This window comes from Molossus molossus, unplaced genomic scaffold, assembly GCF_014108415.1.
Source record: "Molossus molossus isolate mMolMol1 unplaced genomic scaffold, mMolMol1.p scaffold_m16_p_26, whole genome shotgun sequence".
NCBI lineage: Eukaryota > Metazoa > Chordata > Mammalia > Chiroptera > Molossidae > Molossus > Molossus molossus.
The window spans coordinates 134,706-159,993 of record NW_023425362.1 but is presented as its reverse complement, the minus strand read 5'-3'; the positions used below and the strand labels follow the sequence as shown (position 1 = coordinate 159,993).

General features: G+C 58.7%; 1 protein-coding gene across 1 annotated transcript in view; it reads left to right on the top strand.

The window, feature by feature from the left end:
- Positions 1 to 220: 220 nt before the first annotated feature.
- SHANK3 (SH3 and multiple ankyrin repeat domains 3) overlaps positions 221 to 25,288 on the top strand; it is a 48,463-nt gene continuing 23,395 nt past the window's right edge. Inside the window, exons 1-18 of the mRNA XM_036278215.1 lie at positions 221 to 278; positions 1,525 to 2,177; positions 2,510 to 2,713; positions 3,513 to 3,584; positions 5,149 to 5,257; positions 5,332 to 5,483; positions 5,578 to 5,745; positions 5,911 to 6,027; positions 6,315 to 6,392; positions 6,983 to 7,049; positions 12,638 to 12,911; positions 16,062 to 16,264; positions 17,297 to 17,410; positions 22,758 to 22,833; positions 23,114 to 23,196; positions 23,602 to 23,726; positions 23,827 to 23,959; positions 24,889 to 24,969. Coding sequence (XP_036134108.1) covers positions 1,896 to 2,177; positions 2,510 to 2,713; positions 3,513 to 3,584; positions 5,149 to 5,257; positions 5,332 to 5,483; positions 5,578 to 5,745; positions 5,911 to 6,027; positions 6,315 to 6,392; positions 6,983 to 7,049; positions 12,638 to 12,911; positions 16,062 to 16,264; positions 17,297 to 17,410; positions 22,758 to 22,833; positions 23,114 to 23,196; positions 23,602 to 23,726; positions 23,827 to 23,959; positions 24,889 to 24,969 — 2,338 coding nt within the window. The 5' untranslated portion in view covers positions 221 to 278; positions 1,525 to 1,895. The remainder of the gene's footprint in view (positions 279 to 1,524; positions 2,178 to 2,509; positions 2,714 to 3,512; positions 3,585 to 5,148; positions 5,258 to 5,331; positions 5,484 to 5,577; positions 5,746 to 5,910; positions 6,028 to 6,314; positions 6,393 to 6,982; positions 7,050 to 12,637; positions 12,912 to 16,061; positions 16,265 to 17,296; positions 17,411 to 22,757; positions 22,834 to 23,113; positions 23,197 to 23,601; positions 23,727 to 23,826; positions 23,960 to 24,888; positions 24,970 to 25,288) is intronic.

The window sequence follows — 25,288 nt, the reverse complement described above, 5'->3', positions numbered from 1 at the left end:
CCAGGAAATCCAACCCTCATGCTTCCCAAGGTGGTTCCTGCAGATAAGTGGACTTCCAACCGCCCCTTCCTGCTCCCCGATTTCCTCACCCCTCCCATCCTGCTCCAGTCCCCAAGGGACCCTCAGCTCCCTCACTCAGATCAGGCCAGTGGCCTTGGGAAGAGCCTGGACAGAGGGGTGGGAGGTCTGGGCATCCTGGGGCCACGTTTCCGGGCAGGGAGTGTCTGCGGAGAACGCGGGACCAGACCCACAGACAGCGCTGGAGACTCGGCTGTGGGGTCAGTGGAATCCTAGGAGGGAGTTTTTGCTGAAGTACAGTGAACGGGGGTGGGGAGAGCCTGGGCTCCCTCAGGGGTTCGAGCTGGTCCTCGGGAACAGGCCTGCGCTCTGGGGTGGACCAGAGGCTGCTCGAGGCAAAGGGGTGGGTATGGGGAGGTTGTGGTGGGTAGTAGTGGTCAAGGTGGCTCTGTGGGGAGCGGGCTGTGCTTGGAGGGAATGTTAAACATTTCCGTGTGGGGCTAGGATGTTCCCAGGTTGTCACCGGGAGAGGCAGGGAGGTTCTGTGTGTGGGTTCATTCAAGTTTATTCCTGGGAGGCTCCGGGAATCCAGGGCTGCTCCTGGAGAAGGCGGGGGAGGCCAGGTCAGCGCCGTTCTCTACCGGGCGCCGGGGGTGTCCCAGGCTGGGCTCTTCTGAGAAGGTTGACAAGTGTGTCCTTTGAGAGGGCGAGTCGCTCTGTGAGGGTTAGGGCCGCTTTTGGGGGGAGGAATAAAGGCATGTTGGGTGACTTCTGTGGGAGTCAGGAGCTATTTCTTTGGAGTTCAGGGATATTGAGACGTTTGGTGGCTGCTCCTCGCTCTCCGGAGCCCCGGGGGCACAGTGTTTCACGGCGCTGGGGTAGTCCTGGGAGGCTCCTCGGGGTGGGGGGCCTGGCATGCTCCAGTGGGGCGGTGGTGCCTGAGCTAGTTTCTTTACTGCGCTCCCCTCTCTTCCACCCACTCATCACCCCCTCCCGCGTTGCCAAGACAACGGGTAAAACTAAAATTCACTTCCTGCTGCAGGTGGAGTCTAGTAGCGCCCCCTCCCCTAAGCCCTTTCTCATAGGTCGCGCCCCCATCCTGTCGTCGCTAAGGTGACGGGGAGGGGGCGACAGGCGTTGGATCTACACGAACCTGGGGGCCGGGAGAGGGGGAGGGGAGGAGAGGCGGGTCTCAGAGTCCCGAGCGAACTCCCAAAACTCGGCCAGGGGTGGGGGAGCCGCGTGGAATACTGTGGCCGTAAGGGTTAAGGCGCGGGGCTAACTGGCTCTGCAGCGGGTGACCACCCGGCCGGGCCCGCCCCGGGGTCTGCGCCGTCCTACTCCCAGGACTGGGGCGCGCTCTGTCCCCGTCAGGTCCCCAGCCTTGAGTAGGGTGGGGTGGGGTGGGGTGGGGACGTCGGTAGAGTGGGGGAGAAGCTGCCGCCCCTGGAAACTAATTCTGATTTTCTCTCCTCCCTGCCCTTCGTCTGGTCTCTGCACTCAAAGCCGCCCCCACCCCAGCTCCAGGACCCCTCCTCGCCTCCTCTTCCGCGGTGGTCCGCGAATGCTCGCCTGCAGCCGAAGGGCGGCGAGGCCCTAGCTGCTCAGCCACTCCCCCCACCGCGAGGCCTAGGGCTCCCCCCACCCCTGGCACAGCCCCCAGGGCCTCCCCCCTCCGCACGAGCCCTCCCCCCAGCCGCCGGGACCCTCCACAGGCACCCTCGCCCCCGGCCCAGGACTGGCCCTGAACGCTCCCGGCCCCAGCCTCCGGCGCAGCCCCTTGGCTACCCCCACCCCCGCTTCCCTCCCGGCGCAGGCCCCCTCCCCCCGCCGCCCCCGCCCCCGGGGAAGGCAGGCGCGGAGCTGAGCCCGGGCCCATGCAGCTGAGCCGCGCCGCCGCCACCGCCGCCGCCACCCCTGCGGAGCCCTCGGCGCCGCTGTCCCCCGTGCCGGCCCTGACCCCGGCCCCCCCCGGCCCCCTCCCGCACAGCGCGGCCGACCAGGCTCCTGCGGGGGGCGAGGGGGGGCCGGGGAGCCTCGCAGAGCCCCCGAAAGCCCCGCTCCCGGGCTCGAGCAGCCCCGGCCTCGGCGCGGGGATGGACGGCCCCGGAGCCAGCGCCGTGGTGGTGCGCATAGGCATCCCGGACCTTCAGCAGACGGTGAGCCCCACCGCCCCGGTCCCGGCCGCTCCCCCACCCTCCTCACCCAGCCCCTCCCCCCACCCGCGCGGTCGGTGCTGGGCGCGGGAGACCCCAGGCCCGCGGCTACTCACCCCTCCCCCGCCGCCTCCGCTGGGACCCTCCCCATCTCCTCGCGGGGGCGGGGCCCGGGAAGCACCACCCTTGGGCGGGGCCTCGCCCGCGGGCCGTGGAGGCTCGGGGTCCGCGGTGTGGGCTCCCGAGCCCGGGACGCCTGCGAGGACCCCGGGGCTCGGCGCCCCGTGCGCTGCGGGGCAGGGCCGGCCCGCGCTCACGAGCCCGCTCCGCCGCAGAAGTGCCTGCGCCTGGACCCGACCGCACCCGTGTGGGCCGCCAAGCAGCGTGTGCTCTGCGCCCTCAACCACAGCCTCCAGGACGCGCTCAACTACGGGCTTTTCCAGCCGCCCTCCCGGGGCCGCGCCGGCAAGTTCCTGGACGAGGAGCGGCTGCTGCAGGAGTACCCGCCAAACCTGGACACGCCCCTGCCCTACCTGGAGGTGAGCGGCGGGCCGGGGGCCGCGGCGGGCGGCTGGAGGAGGGCGCGCAGGGCGCTGCCTCCGGGCTCCGAGGCGTGAGCAGTGCAGGGCCCGCGGTGTGGAAGCGGGGGTTCTGTGTGCGGCGCTTGCAGCGAGTCGTGTGTGTGTGTGTGTGTGTGTGTGTGTGTGTGGTGTGCAGGGAACGGTGTGCCGGGCTTGCAGTCAGCGGCGTGTTCGGTGAGAGCCCTGAACGTGGTTTTGCGGGGTGGAGTGTGAGCAGGGGTGCGCCCAGAGCGTGTGTGGAGTAAGTCAACGTTATCTGTGTGTCCGTCTGCCTCCTTCTCGGGGAGTCCGTGAGGGCAAACCCAAGCCTTCCCCGTTGCTCACCATGTGCCCGGTTTGGCGTGAGGGCACAGACTCGTGGTTTGGGCAGAAGAATGACAAGTGCAGTGAGCGATTAAATAAGCATTATGGTAGCTGCGATCAAAGTTGACTTGGCTTCTGTGGTGGCCCAGGGAAGTAGAGTCGGTTCTACTCAGAGAGGGGGTGTCTGGGGAGGTAAGCCTGAAACCAGGTCTTTGAAGAGGAGGGAGGTTTTCCAGGGCATGTTGGGGATGGGAACGAACCGAAAGGCCATGAACAGCTGGGCGTGCATCCCCTCTGAGCTGGGGTTGGCTCTGTGTCCGTGGTAGTGTGGCTGGGATTTGTGTGGCTGGTGGAGAGGGCTTCTGTGATTGGGGGGGGGGGGTGATCTGTGTGAGGCATGCATTCACTCAACCCAGGGGGGTGCCTTTTCCCTGCCTTTTCTTTGCCTGACCAGTTCCGATACAAGAGGCGAGTTTATGCCCAGAACCTCATTGATGATAAGCAATTTGCCAAGCTTCACACCAAGGTAAGGAGGCAGCAATAGAGAGGGGTCTCTAGAGTTACCTTCTGCCTTATGGCCTGTATTTCTGCCCTCAGCCTTGACTGGATTTTGTGATGTCAAAAATGTCCTTTAAAAGCTTCTTCTTGAGGCCCTCCCCGTGCTCCTAGGAACCCCCTCCCCCGCCTGGTGCTCACCACAGTCCCTTCAGCTTTGCCTCAGTCTGTTTTCCCCTGTTGTCAGGGGCCCAGAGCAGGTGTTGGGGGTGGCTGGAGGGCTGGGTACAGACTCCAGGCATCATGGCTCTGGGCTGAGTGGTTTGGTGATGGGTTCCGGTCAGATCTGACCCTCTGGTCCATTCCTGGCTTAGTGGGATGGGGTGCAATAAGGCACACGTCTTGGTGAGAACCTGATGGGAGAGAAGTGAATAAGCACCTCATGGGGCCCAGCACTTAATGGTCGCCAGCGCTGGGCACTTGAAATCAGGCACCTCATTAGTTTTCTCCTGGGAGGGGCTATTATCCTATTTTGCACATGAAGATACTGAGTCCCATAGCAGGTAAGTGACTTGCTCACAGCTGCTGGGGCTGAACCCAGATCTCTGACTCGGAGGCCTGTGCTGAGGCACACTGGTGTGTTAGTACCGGGTACCACCTCTAGGAGGACACCTTTCTGCTTTCTCTGAATATGGGAGGGGCACTATGGGCCCTCCCCACAGGTGGACCCTCTGAGCTCCCACCTCAGGTTCCTGTGGAGCCTAGAAGAGGGATCTGAGCACTGTGTCCCGATAACCCTCTGTGACCTTGGAGCCTCCGAGCCAGACTTCTCTGCTGCCTCAGAGCACACGGTGGTCAGCAGGTGTGACTCTGGAGCTGCAAAGGCTGTTGTGGAGAAAGGTCCCTACTTCCTCCACTAGCCGTGTGACCCTGTGACCCTGGGTCCCTCCCACGCTCATCTAGAACTGTCCTCGGCAACCCCCAGTGCACTGGTGACTCTTGACCTTCAGTGGGTTCCACTTGTTTTTAGGATGAGTTTCAACCTCTTACCACAGCCCTGTGTCTCTGCCTGCCTGGGCTCCAGCTGCCCCACCATCACACCACCCACCCTGGGTCTGGCTGAGGCCTCCCTCAGTCGTCCTGCCCTACCTGTGAGGCAGCCTCCTGTGGCGTGGTCCCCGTGATGCCCTCGCCTGTTGCTGGCGTGCTTTGAGTGTTCTGGGAGGCCCGGGGCCTCTGCAGGAAGCGTCTGCAGCACCAGGGGGCTTAGGGAGGCTTTGCTGGGTGAATTCACACGAGGCTGGGTGAAAGAATGGAAGGCAGGTGAAGGCCTGTGCCAGCAGCGACCACCTGAGGGTGGGGAAGGGCCCCTGGGGGTGTGTCTGCCATGGGGCAAGCGCATGTGGAAGATGGGCCAGGGATGAAACAGGCCACCTCAAAGTGATGAGGACGTGAGGCCGGTCCCTGCCCGGGTGGCTTGGGCACTAGGGCCAGGCGGAGGAGCCGGGCAGCGCAGCGGATGCTCACAGGAGGCCCACGTCTGGCTGGGGGAGGGTGGCTGTGACATGGCTAACCAGGACGGTCGGGTGTTCCAGGCGAACTTGAAGAAGTTCATGGACTACGTCCAGCTGCACAGCACAGACAAGGTGGCCCGCCTGCTGGACAAGGGGCTGGACCCCAATTTCCACGATCCTGACTCAGGAGGTGAGAAGCAGAGTGGGAAGGGGGATGACCTTGGAGGGGCTGGGATGTAACCTTCGTCTGTCCCTTGAACGCAGAGTGTCCTCTGAGTCTTGCGGCCCAGCTGGACAATGCCACGGACTTGCTGAAGGTGCTGAGGAACGGCGGTGCTCACCTGGACTTCCGCACGCGCGATGGGCTCACCGCTGTGCACTGCGCCACGCGCCAGCGGAACGCGGCGGCTTTGACGGTCCGTGCTGGGGGGTCCCGGTCTGGAGGGGCATGTGGACCAGGATGGGGGGGAAGTTGGGTCCAGCATGGACACTGAGGCTCCTCGCCCTCAGACCTTGCTGGACCTGGGCGCTTCACCTGACTATAAGGACAGCCGTGGCCTGACACCCGTGTACCACAGTGCCCTGGGGGGCGGGGACGCCCTCTGCTGTGAGCTGCTCCTCCATGACCATGCTCAGCTGGGGACCACTGATGAGAATGGCTGGCAGGAGATCCATCAGGTGGGCAGAGAGCGTGCGGGCGGGTGTCCCGCCTCTGTCAAGGGTGGAGAGGGGAGAGGTCCTGGGCTCTGTCGGGGGCAGGGGGAGCCTCAGCGTGCTCTGCAGGAGGGGCGTCCGGGCTCTGTCGCTCTGTCGGGACTCCGCAGCACCTCTCTCCACCCCTAGGCCTGCCGCTTTGGGCATGTGCAGCACCTGGAGCACCTGCTGTTCTACGGAGCTGACATGGGGGCCCAGAATGCCTCAGGGAACACAGCCCTGCACATCTGTGCCCTCTACAACCAGGTATGACTGCAGGTGTACACGTGTGTGTGCACACCTGACCCCGTGTCCCTCCATGCATACCTGTTCTGTGTCCTGTAGCAGGCTGTGTTTCTGTAGGCCTATGGGTCCGTGTCTGTTCCCCGAACACACGTGAGCTCTGCACCACCAGGTGTGAGATGTGTGCGTCTGGGCCCTTTGGGCCATGTGGGACCTGCTCTGCCTGGGCTGTGCACGTGTGCTCGAATGTGCACCTGCGCGTGCTCCGAGTGTGCTGCCGTGCCCTGACCCCACTCCCACTGCACTGACAGGAGAGCTGTGCTCGCGTCTTGCTGTTCCGTGGAGCCAGCAAGGACGTCCGCAATTACAACAGCCAGACGGCCTTCCAGGTACACGGGTTCCCAGGAGCGAGAGGCGCCTCAGGGCTGTCGTCTCTCTGTGGCCTGACCTCTCTGGATCTTGGTGGTTCACCTGAGGCACTTGCCCCAGGGTGAGGTGGGGGATGGGGTGGCCAGCAGTGGCCAGCTCATGGGGGATGGTCACTGGATGGTGAGCTCTTTCACCCCTGGGAGACAGGAGGGCAGAGGGCTCGGGCAGATGCCGAGATGGCAGTGGAGGGCCTGTGGGAGGACCAGGTGCAGGGGCGAGGGCAGGGCACACGGTGGTGACAGACGGGAGGCAGCGGGGGGTCATGGCTGAGATGGGAAGGGCGGTGTGTGGAGGGGCCATTGAGAGAATAGATGGGGTGACCAGCACGCTCTGTGTGCCCAGGAATATCCTGGTTTAGCTCGAAAGTCTCATGTCCCAGGAGATCCCCTTAGTTCTGGGCTTACTGGTGTGTGTGGTGGGTTAGACGGGGGCAGGGTCTGAGCCTGGGGCCACCACACACAGAAGACAGTGGCCCAGAGAGCTACCAGGGTCCAAGGGTGGTGAGCGTGGTGTGGCTGAGCCAACCCCCGCCCCTGTCCTCCCAACACAGGTGGCCATTATTGCAGGGAACTTTGAACTGGCGGAGGTCATCAAGACCCACAAAGACTCGGATGTTGGTGAGTTCTGCACACCCCAGGTTCACGTTGAATGTGGATTTGTGGGGGTTGTCAGGGGTCTATAGGGACATTACAGGGAGCCCTCATGCCCTGAGTCTCTGCTTCCAGCTCTGGCTGCCAGCCATATTCTGCTCCATCGGTCCATCACGGCCTCTGTAGGAATGGGAACCTGCTGAGGGGAGGGCCGGTGCAGGGTGGACAAAGGGTCAGGGCCAAGGCCAAGGGCATGGTTAGGTTAAGGCTGTTGGTTGGGGGATCGGAAGAGGTTGAGAGGGCTTGAAGTTAGGGTCAGGTCTCGTTTTCCCTTGAGGTCATGTGAAGGGCCAGCTGGAATATGGACAGTGGCTATGAGCCCTGCCCCTCAGCATTTTACTCCAGCCCAGAGCAAGAACTAGGTCAGTGGCCACAGCGTGCCTCCCCCGACAAGGTCACATCAGTGTGCATGTAAGGAAACGGTGATGGGGGTGCCGTCCTCCGCGTGAGTGACTTGTGGTCCCAGAAGAAAACCCAGGACGTGCCATCTGGTCTTGACTCCGGGCAGGCAGGAGGATGGGCAGACAGGTCGCCTGAGGAGGTTCCACCCACTCCCAGGCCACTGGTGGGTGTGGGGCTGGTCAGGGACCTGTCTTTGGAACCCTGCCATCCTTCCCCGTGTGGGGTGGCTGGAGCCGCAGGAATGGGTGGGTCTCCCCCCTGGAAGCAGTATTTTCCGACCAGAGGCCATTCCTCCAGCCACCTGGCCACACAGGTACTTGTTTCTCAGGTGCCCTGTGTCCTGGTTGGCCCAGACTTTTCTGCCCTTGGTTCTCTCTCTGCCCTGAGTACAGAGAATAGCAGAGAGCTGGGCTGGTCTTAGGGTTAGGACCCCACTCAGTTATAATGTAAGGTTGCTCTCAGGGCTGGGGTTGAGTTTTGGACTGGAGTTGAGATTAAGGCCAAGTTCATGTATAAGGACCTTTCTTTATGGGTCTCCCCTGAGTAGACCTCCACCCAGTAAGGCTCAGTTGTGGGCCCTGATGCCCTGAGCGGGGTTGGGAGCATGATGCCGGGTAGCAGGTCCAGAGTGTGGGCAGTTCCAGGACAGCAGCATTAGCTGAGTGAGGTGGTGTGGGGCTGGGGTCCAGGTTCTGGCTGGAGGAGCTGTGCTGAGGTGTGAGGTGTGAGTAGGGGCAGGAGACCGTCTCAGTCGGCTGGGCCCAGTGCAGGTGGTTGTCGGCCTGGGAGGACCTGGGTTCATGGACGTGTGAGGCTTCTGCTCTGTGTGATCGCCCAACCATGAGGAGGCTGCTTAGGGTCTTGGTGCCTCAGTTTCTCTTAAGCAAAAATGGTCTTTTACAGTTCTTTGTGTCCACTTCTCACCTCTGACCTTATGTGGGCTTCAGTTCTGTGGGTCTGGACTCTGGCCGTGGTCTCCGTTCAGCTGACTGGCGGCAGGAGGCGAGCCTGACCCAGGCCGGGCGGCAGGAAGGAGGATAGAGGTGCTTGGGCTCCTGGGGGCGCTGTTATCATGACTCATTGCCTGGCTGACCTAGGGTGCTCTGCCTGGTTGGGGTCAGAAGTGCCGTGGCTGGGCCTTGGTGTGGGACTGGCATGCATGTCAGTTAGGCCCAGACGGTCTTTGGCTCTGCTGGCCGTGACCATTCCTGCTTCCGTGTCATACACGCTTGGATGACACAGCCAATTGTCCCTAAGCAACAGGGTAATGTAGTCATGAGTCTTGACTGTACATCCTGTTGTCTCAGCACACCCTCTGAGTGATTGTTAGTCCACGTGTACAGAGGAGGAAACAGAGAGAACCTGTCTGCAGACCTAGGCCATCCGGGGCTCTGTCCCTGTCACCCGCATCTCTGCACACCTTCACGCCAAGGACACTCCCTCAGTGACAGACACAGGTTGTCATGTCCCACCCCAGCTCTGGGACCCTGGGTGGGGTCTGAACACAGGAGGAGCCGGAGGAGGCTCTGGCCACCCACCACCTTCCTCTTCCTCAGGGGTCTGCTAGGCTGTCACCCTCGGGGACAGGACACTCGAAGCCTCTTGGCAGCCCCTCTAGAGGGACTTGTGTCCCGCAGAGTTTGACCAAGTTCCTCCCATGAGTCACATCTGACTCAGCGAGTCTGGGTGGAGTCTGGGATTCTGCGTTTGCAACCATCTCCAGCCCTGGGTGAGGGTGCTGGTTCATGGCCCACACTTTTCATAACAGGAGTCTGGAGGAGGGTTTGGAGAATGATGCCCTGCAGGCCAAATCCAGCCTCCAGTCGGCAGTTTTCGTTTTTAAGTTCCAGCTTTAAAATTGAGGATTTATTTTTTAAACTTTTAATATGTTTTTATTGATTTTGTGGACAGAGAGGAAGGGAGAGAGAGATAGAAACATTGATGTGAGAGAAACATCGATCGATCGGCTGCCTCACGCATGCCCCCCACTAGGGACCGAGCCCGCAACTGGGGCATGTGCCCTGACCGGGAATCAAACTGGGACCTCTCAGTCCATGGGATGACGCTCCACTGAATGTACTGAACCACACTGGCTGGGCTAAAATTGAGGATTTAAATTTTATTTAAAATTAAATTCACATAACATAAAATTAACTATTTTAAATTGAGTAATTCACTGGCATTTAGTACATTCACATTGTTGTACAGCCAACTTTACTGAATCCCAAAACATTTTAAAAAATATGTTTTTATTGATTTTTGAGAGAGAGAGAGAGAGAGAACCATCGATGTGAGAAACATCAATTAGCTGCTTCCTGCACACCCCCTACTGGGAATCGAGTGTGCAACCCGGGCATGTGCCCCGACCAAGAATCCAACTGGGACCTCTCTGTCCATGGGATGATGCTCAATCCACTGAGCCACACTGGCCAGGCATGAATTCCAAAACATTTTTATCACACCCAAAGAAAACCCTATGTAATTAAGCAATTATTCCACATTCCCCTCTCTCAACCCATGTCAGCCACGAACATACTTTATGTCTGTATAGATCTACCTATTCTGACCATTTCCTATAAATAGAATCAGACACTGCGTGGCTCTTGGTGTCTGGCTTCTTTTCACTCAACATATTTTCAAGCTTCATCCAGATTGTAGGATGTATCATTCCTTTATTCCTTTTTATGGCTGAGTAATATTCTATTGTTTGTATATATGACATCTTGTATATCCATTCATCCTTTGATGGACACTTGGATTGTTTCTACCTTTGGCTATTGAGAGTAGTGCTGCTGTGAACATGAGTGAAACGTATTTGCTCGAATACCTGTTTTTAATTATTTTGGGGTATACCCTGAGGAGTGGAATTGCTAGATCATATAATAATTCTATATTTAACCTTTTGAGGAACAGCCACATTGTTTTCCACCTTTTTATACTTCTACCAGGAATGTTTGAGGGTTCTAAATTCTTCAAATCCTCAACAAAACGTGTTCTTATCAGTTTTTTTTTGTTTTGTTTTTTAGGTATAGCTGTTCTAGTTGGTATGAAACAATATCTTATCATGGTTTTCAGATTGCATTTCCCTGATGACCGGTGATGTTGAGCATCTTTTCATGTGCTTATTGACCACTTGTATTCTTCTATGGAGAAGTTTCTGCTCAGGTCCTTTTGCTCGGTTTTTAATTACTCATAGGATGATTTGGGAAGTGTTCCTTCGTCTTCCATTTTTAGGAAGAGTTTGAAAGGGATGGGTGTTAATTATTAAAATGTTTGGTAGAATTAATCAATAATGCTATCTGATGCTAGACTTTTGTTATTGGGAGGTTTGCAATTACTGATCCAATCTCTTTGCTTGTTATAGGCCTGTTTAGATTTTCGATTTCTTCTTGAGTCAGTTTTGGAAATTTGTCCATCGCATCTAGCTTATCTAATTTCTTGGCATAGAATTGTTCATAGTATCCTCTCATATTCCTTTTTAATTCCCTAAGATCGGTAGTAATGCTTCACATTTCATTTCTGAATTGAGGTATATGTGTTATATGTGTTTGTCTTCTTTTTTCTTAGTCAGTCTAGCTAAAGGTTTGTCAATTTTGTTGATATTTTCAAATAAATAATGTTGGTTTTATTGATTCTCTCTGTATTTTTATTCTTTATTTCATTTATCTCTGTTTAACCTTTATTTTTGCTTTCCTTCTGTTAGCTTTGGGTTTGGTTTGCTTGTATTTTTCTAGTTCCTTAAGATGTGTGATTAGGATATTGATTTGAGATCTCTATCCTTTTTAAATGTAGGTGTTTACAGCTATAAATTTCCCTCTTAGTACTGCTTTTGCTGCATCTCATAAGTTTTGGTATGCTGTATTTTTGTTTTTATTTTCTCAAAGTGTTTACTAATTTTCCTTGTGATTTCTATTTTGACACATTGGTCGTTTAAGATTGTCTTGTTTAATTTTTACATATTTGTCAATTTTCCAGTTTTTTCTTCTGTACTTGATTTCTAGTTTCATTCAATTGTGACTGGAGAAGATACTTTGTATGAATTCAGTCTTAACATTTATTGAGACTTGCTTTGGTTTATCCTGGGGAATGTTCCATGTGCATTTGAGAAGAATGTGTATTCTGCTGTTGTTTTGTGGGGTGTTCTCACTCTCCCTCCATATATGTATGTATCTTGTTAGGTCTATTGGTTCGTCTTCTATATCCTTATTGATCTTCTCTCTAGATGTTCTACCCATTATTGAAAATGGGGTATTGAAGTCTTAAGTATTATTGTAGAACTGTCTATTTCTCCAAATGTGTCAATGTTTGTTTCATATTTTTGTTTAATACTCTGTTGTTCGATGACTATGTTAATAATTGTTAATCAATTTATGAATTGACAATTTTATCAATATACAATGTCCTGTGTGTCTTGTAACACTTTTTATCTTTAAGTCTAACTTTTTGTCTGATATTAATATAGCTACTTAGCTCTCTTTTGGTTTCTATTTACATGAAATATCTTCCTTTATCCTTTTATTTTAAACCTACTTGTGTCTTTGGATCCGAGGTCATTCTTTTGTAAATAGCATATGGTTGGATCGTGTTTTCTTAATCCCCATCTGCTTCTTAAATAAAGTTTTATTGGAACTCAGCCACAACCCATTTGCTTCTGTATGTTTGTGGCTGCTTCTGTGCTGCGGCGGCAGTGCTGCGTCCTGCAACCGAGACGCGATGGTTTGCAAAGCCTGGAATCAGGACACTCCGACTCTTCACAGAAGTTTGCCGGCCCCCGGTCTAGATGCCCCCTGGTAGTCTCCTGGGTGTAGTGGACTACACTTGGTTCCCTCTAGCAGTAGTCTGGTGAGATTTGTCACCAAATTTGTGGTCCACTGTCCCTCCTGAAACGAGCAGCTCTTAGTTAGCATCCCTAATAACTCATCTGGCTGACAGGAGGTGCAGGCTCTTTCCCTGGAACTATAGTTAGAGGCGGCTTGGAATGCGACTCCCAGGGGTAGCTTCAGGGTGGCCAACTCTCCTGCTTTGCTTGGGACTGAGGCAGTTCCTGGGACATAGGATTTTAGTTTTAAAATCTGGAAAGCCTGGGCAGCCCAGGACAAGCTAGTCACCCCATCTGGCTGCCCAGAGCCTCACCTGTGTGCCCCCCTTCCCAGTACCATTCAGGGAAACCCCCAGCTATGCAAAGCGGCGGCGGCTGGCTGGCCCCAGTGGCTTGGCCTCCCCACGGCCCCTGCAGCGCTCAGCCAGTGACATCAACCTGAAGGGCGAGGTGCAGCCGGCATCTTCTCCTGGACCCTCGCTGCGGAGCCTCCCCCACCAGCTGCTGCTGCAGCGGCTGCAGGAGGAGAAAGACCGGGACCGGGATGGTGACCAGGAGAATGACGTCGGTGGCCCTACAACAGGCAGGGGCAGCCAGAACAACATCAGGTAGGAGGGGGCTGGGAGGCCCTGGCAGGGTCTGGGTGGGTGGGCTGCCAGGACCCAAGCCGGGAGGAGCCAGCATGGGGAGGCAGGGAGAGGTCTCTGTGGTGTCCACCACCTCTGCAGTGGTGGGCAGAGAGTTGGGGTGGGGAACTTCCAGCCTCTAGACACCTCCCGGAAGGGGAGAAGTTGAGGGCCTGTGTGTGGGGCAGGCTCCCCCATGCTGATCTCTGGTTGGAACTAGACTTGCCCTGAGGACAGTGGGCAGCTGAGGGAGCGTACTGGGGGAGGGGGTCTGATCAACCTGTGGTTTAGAAAGACTCTTGCTGTGCCAGGTCTGGTGGTAGGTAGTGAGGGGTTACAGATTGAAACCTGCAGGTGACCCCTCGCCCTTTCTCCCAAGGGGACTCTTCGTCTTTCTCCCACCTCTCCCATGTCATGGTTCTGCTCTTTCTGTGAGCAATGGGACCCCGCGAACCAGGGACATATGAGGGACTTGGCATCCCCAGAACATAGGGCAGGACCCCTGGCTAGAACCCGCCAGCTGTTGTTGGCTGTGCAGTGAGGAGTGTAGGGGGCACTGGCTCTGGGGTCCAGGGCAGTCCTCGCACCTGCTGATGGTAGCCTTGGACAGGTCAGCCACCTTCTCTCTGCCTGGGGTTCTCATCAGGACGGTAGGACTAATCCCACCATAGTCATTTCCTTCTGAAAGTCTTCGGAACCTGGGCAGGTGAGGAGTCTCTGTCGGGAGTCGCTGGCCCACAGTACCAGCCGCCGCTGGCTAAGGCCTCTCTCCTCTCTGCACTTTGGTGGCAGGAGCTATGGTTCTTTTTTTAAATCCTCACCCAACTTTAGAGAGGGAGGAAGGGGGAGGGTGAGAGAGAGAGAGAAACTACATTGATGTGAGAGAGAAACATCGATCTGCTACCTCCTCCAAGCGCCCCTACTGGGGATTGAACTTTGCAACCTAGGTATGCGACCTGACTGGAATTGAACCCAAAACATTTTGGTGTATGGGACGATGCTCCAGCCAGCTGAGCCACCTGGCCAGGGCAGGAGCCATTGCTCTCGCTGCCTAGTCTCCCCAGAGCCAGTCACGTGGAAGGTGCTTAGGAGTCGTTGAGTGGGAGTCACACGAACAGCACTGTGGTCGTGACAGCTGGGCTGTGCGGTCTCACTTAACCTTGACCCTGCATGAGGCTGTGCTCTCATAGTGCTGACGAGGGTCCTAACACTCAGGTGGGATAAGTGACCTGTCCAGAGTCACAGAGCTAAGAAGCAGCATAACTGGGCCCCGTAGATCTGATTCCCAAACTTTCTAAGCCTGTGCTCAGCAGAGGGCTTGGGGTACAGCAGGAGCTTATAAAAGCCACTTTATCCCCTGCCATTGTCCTTGTTCACGTAGCCTTGATATGTGATGTCTTCTCTGTCTCTGTGTCTTTGCCCAGACTCCAAGGTTGTCTGACCTGCCCCAGGTCATCTCGGTTCTCCCTGAAACTTTTGCATGTCCCATGAATTTTTGTAAGGGTGGGACAGTCCAGTGGTTAAAAGAGCAAACGTTGGCACGTTTCAGTTTTGCAGAGGATTGCTCCTGTGTTGGAGCTGTTGTGGATGCCCTTCTTTCATTAACTTTTTTTTTGTATGTTCATTCACCTTTCAGCAAACACAAAACCAAAACCTCTGCTATGTGTGGGTCTCCGGTTCACTGCTCCGTGGGGATGGCAAATTATTAGTATTACTTTTTTCTACAAAAATTTAGTTAGTGCTTAGGATGCTGGAGGTGGTGGGAGCTAACAGCACAAGGTCCTGGAGGTCTCAGAAGGATGTGACAGGTGGGGCCCAGGGCTAAGAAGCAGTTAGGTGGGCAGGGATCTAGGTAAGGGGGCTGCCCTGTGAGTGGTGGGGGTGTGGGGGAGCTGAGGACGTTTGGCGCCCCTGGAGGAAAGGGTCTCTGAAGGAGAGATCACCTTTCGTCCAAGGAGAGAAGTGGCATTTGAGCTGAGATGGGGTAGGGTGTTCGTTGAGAGAGGTGGCAGCTCTCCTAGCGCCCCCTGTTGGCAGAGCCTGGAATGAAACCCCTAGCCCCGCAGAAATATCGTCCCAAGTTCCCACCAGCATCACAGGGCAGAGAAAGGTGGGTTTGTGGCTGAGAGACATAACAACTGGCTGGAATAGCATGATTAGAATAGTTGGTGTGTTGGAAACGCCATCATGAGCAGCCAAGAGAAGGGAAAAGAAAGTACCCAGGTGTGTGACTGGGCTGTAGCTAAGTCTCAGTCCTAGAGAGCTTCGCTCTTGGTGAGAACGTGGACTTGGTCTGCCTAGGTACTAGGGAGCCAGTGCAGGCTTTTGAGCAGAGTGAAGGTGGAGGGCCGAGGCCTCAGGCCCAGTGCCCCGGTGAGGACAGCAGTCAGGTTAGCTGGTCAGCAGCAGTGTGCATGGGCCTAAGGGGCAGGTGTCCAAGGAGGAGAGGACACAGGTCTGGAGGGGGATCCAGGCGCCCAACACCTGACAGCGGTCTGGGTGTGGGGAGGCCAAGGCCCGAGCAGGGGGCGGTGGGCCAGCTGGGGGAGCCCCTCTGGCCAGGAGGTAACCTTCGCCAGGCAGCTTTCCGCTGTCTGAAGCCTCCCCAGCTCCCACCTGGCCGCTCCGACTGTGTCCCGCCTCCCCTTCCTCCGCCCTCCTCAGCCCGACTTCCCTTTGCCCTGCGGGCACCGCAGACCCCTCGCCCGGTGGTCTCCCCCCGTGGGGGCGCGCGAGGGGCCGCGGAGGAGAGCGGGGGAGGGCCGGCCCGCCACCGCCCGCAGAGGGAGGAGCCGGGTCGCGGAGGAGGCGGGGCGCGCGGAGAGCCGCGGCATGGAGCGAGCCCGGCGCGCCCGGGAGCGCAGCCCCGCGGCCCCGGAGCCCTGAGCGGGCGCGGCTCGTGCGCTGGCGGGAGCGGGCCGGGCGCGGCGGCGCGGCCCATGGAGCGGCCCCGGGCCGGGCCCCCGGCGGGCGGGCGGGCGGCGGCGGGCGGCGGGCGGCGGGGCGCTGCGGCGGCGGCTGCGGTGAGGCCGGCGGCGGGGCCGGGCCGCGCGCCATGGAGGCCCCGGGCGCCGGCTTCGCGTGCCCGCTGCCCCCCGGCATCGCGTCCGTCACCTACGTGTTCGTCTACAGCCCGAGCGGGCCCGGCGGGCCCGGCGGCCCCGGCCCCGCGCCCGGCCCTGGCCCGGCGCCCCCCGCGCCCCCAGCGCCGCCGCCCCGGGGCCCGAAGCGGAAACTTTACAGCGCCGTCCCCGGCCGCAAGTTCATCGCCGTGAAGGCGCACAGCCCGCAGGGCGAGGGCGAGATCCCGCTCCACCGCGGCGAGGCCGTGAAGGGTGAGGGTCGCGGGGGGCGGGGTCGCGGGGGCGCCGGCCGGTGCGCCGCGATCGCGGAGGGGCTGATGCCATTTTGGGGTCTCCCCGGGAATTTGAGCCACGGTGGTCATTATGGGATGCATCTGCCACTGGGGATTCCTTGTGTCACGGTGAAGGGCTCCGTGTCAGGTAGGGGTGTCTGTGTTTATGGGGTTCCTGTCCATCTTCTATCCGTATGGGTTCCCTGTGTCACCACAGAGGCTTCTCTCATCATGGGAGTGTTTCTGTGTCACCGGGCTGGTGTCATTGGTTCTGTGTGTTCAGAGGACCCTATCCCATTACAGAGTCCCATATAATGTGGGGTTCCTATGCCACTTCTGGGACTTTTCATTGGAATCCTTGTGCTCTGTGGGGACCTTGTGGTCTGTGTGGGTGATGTGTGACAGTCATGTGGGTGCTTGTGTATTAGGAGGGTTTCTGTCACTGGCTCCTCTGCCCTGGGGCCCCTCTGTCTGGAGTTCCCTGCCATCGTGGGCCCTGTCCTTGTGGGCGCCGTGTGCCTGTGGGAGCCTGTGGAAGGAACAGCCGTGGGGTCAACCCTCCTTGGTCCATCTGTGGCCTAATGCTCTGTGGCCAGAGCAGTGACCCTGAGCTCTTGGCAGTGCCCCCTAGGATGGGGTGGGTGTAAGGTGGGAGGAGAGGGGTCACCTGGGAGAGCAGGAGCAGGATGGTGGCCCCTGCCTCTGCCTTCTGTCCCCCCTTGAGTGTGTCCATCTGTGTGTGTGTCTCTGTCCCCCACATGCCCATCCTGTGCTGTGCCCATCTGTTCGTTTCTTTTCCATGTGGATCCCGAAATCTTTCCAGGGAAAAAGCCAGGAGGATGAAGGAAGGGAAGGGAGGAAGGGTGATGGGTGGGTGGGCAGAACCTGAGCCTGAGGTGGTGGGGTGGGGGTGGGGAGAGGGTGGGGGAGCGGTGGTGGAAGGGTGGTGGGAGGGGTGGGTTCCCACTGCTCTGCTCTGCCCTGACAGCCTTTCTGGCTTCTGTCTCTGCAGTGCTCAGCATTGGGGAGGGCGGTTTCTGGGAGGGGACCGTGAAAGGCCGCACGGGCTGGTTCCCGGCCGACTGCGTGGAGGAGGTGCAGATGAGACAGTATGATACACGGCATGGTGAGTGACCCCCACATTCCCTGGGCTGCTCCCTAGCTCCCCTTTGGACTTGCTTGGAGCTGAATACATGTGGACATTCAGAGCAAAGATGAGGGTGAACACAAGCACACGTTCGAAGTGGGTGCAAACTTGTGTGCATGACTGACTTGTGGCGTACACTCCCTGCGTGTACTCACAGACACCTCACAGCAGTGGAGACACGTGTGATGTGCCCACAGGACATGCATGTGTGAACGTGCATCTGTGCAGATCCCACGTGTGCCTCCCAGTGACCATGCAACCCCACACAGTCCTCACAGAAACACTGGGTGCTTGGAGTGCATGATCCCTGCATGGCTGGCAGACAAGTAATGAGGTCAGTATGAGAAAAGACACGTCTTTCCAAAGTGGACAGATTGTCCAGGTGGGCAGTGAAGGGAGGCCTGGATCCGCCAAGAGGAAATGAGGCCAGCTGGGCCCGGAGGGGCTGTTTTGGGTGCCCTGTGGCCAGGAGGATCTGAGGGCAGCAGGTGAGAATGGCCTCGGCCTCCAGGAAGGCCCCCTCTGGGTGTTGGGGTCCGAGGCGGTACTGCCAGCGGGAAGGAGTGACTGGTCCTTTTGAGGCCCCAGGCCAGGGCCAGCTGCGTGTCCGGGGAATAACCTTGCAGTGAGCACTCAGAGGTTCTAGGAAGCCCCCGGGCCCATGAGAGTTATTTCTGGCTTGGAGAGCTGGTGGGACAAGGGAGTCTTGTCTTGAGTGGTGGCCAGTGGTGGTCAGAGCAGGGGTTCAGGGCCCCTTTCTCTGCATAGCGCTTGGGCCTGGGGTTGCGGTATCCTCTTAACCTTGTTTGAGAGTTTCCTAAGAGGAGCCCACCCCTGCGTGGCCCAGACTCCTGCCTGTGTGGAATGTGGCCGCTGACCTGCTCCTGAGCAGGTGTCTTTACCTGTGTGCTCCGCTGTTCCCTGCCTTGCCCTGATGGCTCTCCAGGTGGCTGGGAGTGTGGCAGGGACGGATACCTTGTCAGGTGCCTGTGGAGGGTAGGGCGGGCAGCCTGTCCCGGTGGGGATGATTCAAGAGTTTTGGGCCTTGGTGCAAACCTGACGGGGAGGGGAGAGGGAGGAGGGGGCTTCTAGACCTGTTGAGCTGGGGGTTCTGTGCTCCCCTGTGGGGTGGGCGCGGACGTTCTGGTCTTAAAAAATGTGTGGCTCCAGGGCAGTTGGACCTGAGCTAGAGGCTGGGAGGGTGGGAGAGAGGTCTGGACCGCAGTCGGAATTTGAGAATAGCATATGTCTGTCTGGTGTGTTGGACCCTGTCCTGGGAGCTGGGATCACAGGCTGGCTTTCTGCCCGGAGAAGAGCAGGCAGCGGAGTGGTCACGCGGGCGTGTTTGTGTACGGCTGGACGGCAGGCGTGAGCACAGGGTGCTCCCTGGGCCGGCCTGAGGAGTCCGAGGGCTTCCAAGCAGAGGCGTTTGAGCTGAGCCTTGAAGGATGGCCAGGAGTCCTCTGGGTGGTCAGCTGATGGTGGCGGAAGTGGAGCCCATTTGCCAGAGTGGCGCGTGCTGGCACCTAGCATGTTCCAAGCCGCGTCCCAGAGCCGGCTGTGGTCTTAAGCACTTTGCATATAGAAATTGGTTCACGCGTCCCAGCAGGTCTGGGAGTGGGCACAGTGGATGTGGGTCTACATCTAGGAGGTCCGGGTCCACGGCCGAGGGCACAGTCTTGTCTGTGACACAGGCGGTGGCTGCAGGGTCTGTGCTGTGACTGGCGCAGCTCAGGCTCTGGGTGAGTGGGACGTGTGTGCAGGGAGGGGTGCGGGGCTGGGGTGGGGGCGTGAGGCCTGTCAGGTGGCTGTGCATGGGTCCATCTGGAGGATGGACTGGAATTTGTGGCAGGAGGAAATGGGGGTGCTGTCTTGAGTATGCAGGTGGTTAAGGGTTAGGGTGAGGGCCAGGCAGGGTGGGGGTGGACTGAGGTCTTGGAGGAGGGAGTGCACACAGTGCCCTGGTGCAGGAGCGACAGGCCTCTGGGCAGTTGCAAGGCTCCTGGGTGGAGGTGGCTGTGGGGTTTGTCACCTGCAAGAATGTCAGAAGGTACCTGGGTAGGTGGGTGCGTTTCATGGGTGGGCAGAGGGAGAGGCCTGTGGGGTCTGCCTGCTGAGAAGGGTGGGAGCCTGGACCTGCCGGCCGCCCTGGGCAGTCTGAGCTGGGACCCAGGGGCTGGGTTGTGCCAGAGGTAGCCCAGGAATGAGAACGTGTTTCCAACAGGCCCAGATCCAAAGATCTGTTTCTGAGACGAGTGGGGACAGAGAGACTTAGAGGCCAAGGAAGGGACGCTGTGCCAACACCTGGGCCAGGCTGATGCCTGGGGTCAGCAGAGGGGGTGACTCCCACAGCCCCTGCCTGGAGCACGGTGCATGAAGGGAGCGCTGAGCTGTGAGGGGGAGAAGGGGAGGCAGCGCCTTCTGTGTTCGGGAGGCTGGTTTGTAGGACACCGGGAGAGCTGGGGCCCCGGCAGCCTTACCCCACCCCCCTTTCTTTCCAGTACTTGGGGGGGGGGTGGTCATGCTGTGTGTTTTCACGTCAGCTGGCTTTTATGTGTCTGATTAATGAAACTGGAAAAGTAATTTGTGTTATGTAATAAATACAATTTGTTTGGTTGACAAAATCTAAAAATGGGAGGCTAGTGAACTGGAGTGGGGTTCCTTCTGCAGCCAGGCACTGTGGACATGTTCAAGCTGGGTCGATGTGAGAAGGGCGTGGTGGAGGCAAGGAGGGGTCTGGTGCCCAACCTGAGCAGCAACGGGGTCACCTGGCCTGCTTGGCCGTGGGGCGCAGGACGATGGGTGCGGGGTGTCAGCGAGGTCTCAGTCACGAAGGGCAGTGTGGCAGGAGGAGAGAAGGGAACAGGTCAGTGATAACCTTGGGGCCCCGCCAAGGTGACCTGTCCTGCTCCATGGGAGAGGCTCGAAGGGGACCATTGGCTTACGGAGGGTCCCACAGTGGCAGGGTCTTGAAAACCAGACCAATGCTTTTCCTGACACCTGTGTCTGCTGTGTTAAGAGGAGCTCTGTCTACTTTCTATCCAGCCTCTGCTTCATCTGCTCTCACATCCATTTATCCTTTGACTCACCCACTCGTCCTGCCATCATCCATCAACCCATCCAGACAACCCAGTGCACCCAACCCCTCCTACCTGCCCTCCATCCACCCATCCTTTCATCTATCTGTCCATCCACGCATTCATCCATGCACCCACCTTTCCATCCATCTATCCATCCATCCACCCACCCATCCATCCATCCCTCTTTCTGTCCATCCACCCCTCCACCCCTCCATCCATCCATCCACCCATCCACCCATCCATTCACCCACCCATCCATCTTTACACCATTCATCCCTCTTTCTGTCCATCCACCCCTCCATCTATCCACCCCTCCACCCATCCATCCATCCACCCATCCATCCATCCGTTTGTCCGTCCATCTACCCATTTACCTGTTCATCTCTCCTTCCATCCGTTCTCCCACCCATCCATCCATCTGCTCATCCACCCAGCCATTTATCCACCTGTTCATCTATCTGTCCATCTGTCAGTCCATCCCTCCCTTCATCCATCTCTTCCATCCATCTTTTTATTCATTCATCCATTTATCCATCTATTTGTCCGTCCATCCATCCATCCATCCATCCATCCTTCATTCCACCCACCAATCTAGTTATCTTCTTTTCAAGAATCCACTCAGTCCACTTCCTTGTTTACACATCTACTACTCTTTGACCCCTCCATCCATCCCTCCTACTTTCTCTCCCTCCCTCCCTCCTGTTCCCTCCATCCATCATATACTCATTCATCTACCCCCCGCAGCCCAGCCAGTTGTCCATCCATCTCTCCTTCTAGTTAGCATCTGGAATGCCCCTGATGTGTCGGCCTGTGCTAGGTGCTAGGATCACAGAAATAAATGGAATGTGGTCCCTGCCCACACAGAGCTCACAATGAGTGGAAGAGACAGGTCATCGAAGATCATAGGCTCTCTGATTTCATTTCCTACCACTCTCTCCTGCTCCCTGTACCTTGGCCCCCTCAGGCTGATGCCATGTGTGCTTTGCCCTGAGTGTCCACTCCAGGGAGTCCTTTACCCACACAACCCATGGCGGCTCCTCGTGGCCTGTGTCTCTGCTTACCTGTCTTGCTGGAGGGGCCTTCATGTGACCCCACCAGAACCGTCAGCTTTCTCTGTAACCACCCTGCTGCTTCTTAACACTTAACGGCATTTGACATGTTATGTGTGTATGTATTTCTTTTTTTTTTTTTTTGGTACGTGCCCCTAGCAGGAACCGAACCCGGGACTCTCTGGTCCGCAGGCTGATGCTCCAACTGCTGAGCCAAACCGGCCAGGGCGACATGTATTTCTTGTCTATCCCCTCTCCGAATAGATCGTAAGCTCTATAGGGTAGGGACTTGGTTCCGTTCTCTGCTGTATTCTCAAAGCCTAAACAAACAGTGCCTGGTACATAGTAGGAGCTCAGTAAATACTTGTTGAATGAATACATGGATCTTGAGAAACACTAAAATGATAGAGAACGAGGGAGGAGTTGAGGGATGAAATGCCAGTGGTAGTGGAACCGTCTCGGGGGAACACCTTGAGACCGAGGCTGGGAGGCCAGGGGGGCAGGAGTCTGGCTGACGGCAGCTGGAGAAGTGGGCCCGGAGCGGGGAAGTGCTGGCGGTGTCTTCCCATAGAGCCTGCAGGAAACCAGGGAGGCCCAGGTGGGCTGGCGGGCAGGCCGCTGGCCTGCTCTGCAGTGGCTGAGGGACCCTGAGCAAGAGCAGCTGGAGCAAAGCCCTGTGATGTGGTGACACCAGGGAAGGGGCCACTCGGGGCAGGGCCTGGGGCAGCCCGTGAGGCTGGGCAGCAGTGGGCCGTGAGGGGTTCAGTGACAGTGCTGCTTGCACGGCGTGCACAAGGGCTTGTAGTGTGACACGGGCACACGGCTGGTCAGCCATGCACACGCTTAGCACTTACATGGGACTGCGGGCCGCACACACATGCCTCACACATGCACATCTTTGCTGGAAGCTCTGGCTCTCAGGATGGCCCTGACCTTGTGTGCACTGGGGAGAGGGGACCTGCAGCTCCTGCCCTGTCCTGGACCCTGACCCCGGAGGCCAGAATTTCCCACATGGCCCCTCAGCCCTCTGACCTCAGGACCTCTGGGCCCAGGACCCAGGATTGCCCCCCCATTTCCATGTGGTACAGCGAGTCCCCGGGGTGTGTGTGGGCAGAGGCTGGTGACCACTGTGACTAAGGGGCTGTTCAGGCCGCTTGGAGGACATGGCCCTCCATCAGCAATGGAAACTCCCCTCAGAAACCCGGGAGGACCGCACGAAGCGACTTTTCCGCCACTACACGGTGGGCTCCTATGACAGCCTCACCTCACACAGGTACCGCGGGGCAGGGGGCGTGTGGGCAGGTGGGCATGATTCGAGTGGGACTGCGTGTAGAGGGAGGTCGAGCTGGTTGAGGAGGCCTGGGGTGAAGAGGTCAGAGGAGGGGAGGTGGTACCCAGCCCGCCTCTGTCTTCTGCCCTCCCAGGTCAGTCCAAGGGCAACTCCCAGGGGTGGGTCAAGCCTGAGGGAGCCTTTTGGGGCATGTGGGGGGTTGTCAGCCTGGCCAGCTGTGCTCTTTGGCAGGCTTCCTGACCTCCCTGCTTTCCTCCATCAGCGACTATGTCATTGACGACAAGGTGGCCGTCCTGCAGAAACGGGACCACGAGGGCTTTGGCTTTGTGCTTCGGGGAGCCAAAGGTAAGGAGGGCGGGGCAGCACAGCGGGCGTGGGGGGCTCAGGCTGCACACGGCGTGGGCGTCTTCTCTGCCTTGCCTATGCTCCGCTCCTCTGCTCCCCTCCCTGTCCCTGCCCCTGCCCCCTCCTTGCCCCTCTGCTGAGGGGCTCAGTCCAGGGCAGTGGACGTGGAGATTGCTGCTGTAGTGTGGCTGACCGAGGGGGCGCCTCTGGTGGGTGAGAGGGGAGCTTCTCAGAGGGACGTGCCCTGGCTGTGCACACTGGCTCTTGCCCTGGGCGCCCCGCCCCTGCCCAGCCCTAGGTCACTGCCCGGTTGTCACCTGTTCGCGTGTCGAACCCCCGGGCGGTTGCCGAGTGGCAGCCGCCTCCACCTGGGGAGCACCTTGCTAACGCCCGCCCACCCTGCAGCGGAGACCCCCATCGAGGAGTTCACGCCCACGCCGGCCTTCCCGGCCCTTCAGTACCTGGAGTCGGTGGACGTGGAGGGCGTGGCCTGGAGGGCCGGGCTGCGCACCGGAGACTTCCTCATCGAGGTGAGCTCCGCACCTGCCGGCGCACCTGCCGGCGCACCTGTTGGCGGGCTGAGCCCGAGCCGGACACACCTGGACGCCCCGCCGCCTGCTGTCTGTGCAGGTGAACGGGGTGAACGTGGTGAAGGTGGGACACAAGCAGGTGGTGGCCCTGATCCGCCAGGGCGGGAACCGCCTCGTCATGAAGGTCGTGTCGGTGACGAGGAAGCCGGAGGAAGACGGGGCTCGGCGCAGAGGTGAGGGGTCAGGCGTCAGACCTCCGTGCCCAGACTCTTCCCCTCTGGCTCCTGACCTTAGACCTTTGACCCCAGGCCCCCGTTTCTCTGCCCACCCCTGACCCCAAGACGGCTGACAGCAGGTGTCTGAAACGAGGGGAACTGCCCCCATTCGTGGCCGGGGTGCTTCCCCAGTCCCCGCTGTTAGCCTGCCACCCTGGCCCCGCCTCTGACCCCTGACCCCAGGTCGCCCCTCCTCGGATCCCTGCCCCCTGCGTGCTGGCATCCCCCCAGCCCCTGGTGTGGAAGAGCCCTCCTTCCCTGCTCTGCCAGCAGCTGCCTGGAGGCCGGGGTTGCCATAGCAACCGTGAGGTTGACGCTGCCTTCCGCTCATTGTCGGAGGGAGGGGGAGGCGGCACCTGAGGGAAGAGGAAGAGCGTCTTCTCCCTGCGCGATGTCGCGGCTCCGCCGGGGCCCAGGAGGTTCTGCTGGCCCGGCACAGCCCAGGCCCTGGCTTGGCTGACCACACCCTGGTCCCCTGAGGGACAGTGGCCTCCAGGGCCTGGGGGAGCCCTGGAGCACCCCAGCCTGCTGGGCCCCTCCCAGCCCCCACCCCATGGCTCTGGTGCCCCTTGCTCCGCCTTTGGAGCCCATAGGGTGGGCACTCAGGCTGGAGTTGGCCAGCCCTGTGACCCCCTCTGGGGCTCTTGACCACCTCCTGAGGCCCCGCCTGCCCTGGCCCAGCCCGGCCCTCAGCACCCCCTGAGCTCCCAGCGCCATGAAGAAGTTCGCATCCAGCCGCAGCCTGAACAAGATCCTGGCACAGTGCGACGCGTCCTCCCGAGAGTACGAGGAGATCCAGGCGGTGGAGCGCAAGTGGCACCTGCACCTGGCCACCCCGCGCTGCCTGCTGCTGGACCGGAGGTCCAAGGCCTCCCTCTTCTTTGCAGCCCCGCCGCCCCCCAAGAGGGCCCCCAGCACCACGCTGACCCTGCGCTCCAAGTCCATGACGGCTGAGCTCGAGGAACTTGGTGAGCGGCGAGGGCGGGAGGTGGCGGGCAGCCCGGGGTGGGAGCCAGGCTGAGTGAACTGGGGCCAGAGCCAGGCAGAGAGAGGGCAGGAGGGATGGACAGACAGATGTACGAAGAGGGCAACGTGAATGGGTGGGAGTGGTAGGGTGAGGCCCGAGGGCCGGGCGGAAGCTGGAGGTGGACGTGGGGCAGCCAGGGCAGTGGTGGTGTGGGGCCTGCCCACCGTGTGTCTGCATGTGTCTGCCTGTGCTGCCTGCCCCTCTGCAGTCTGACTTCGCTCCTTCATTTCATTCAAGTGAGAAGAGGGCAGGTGTCCGGA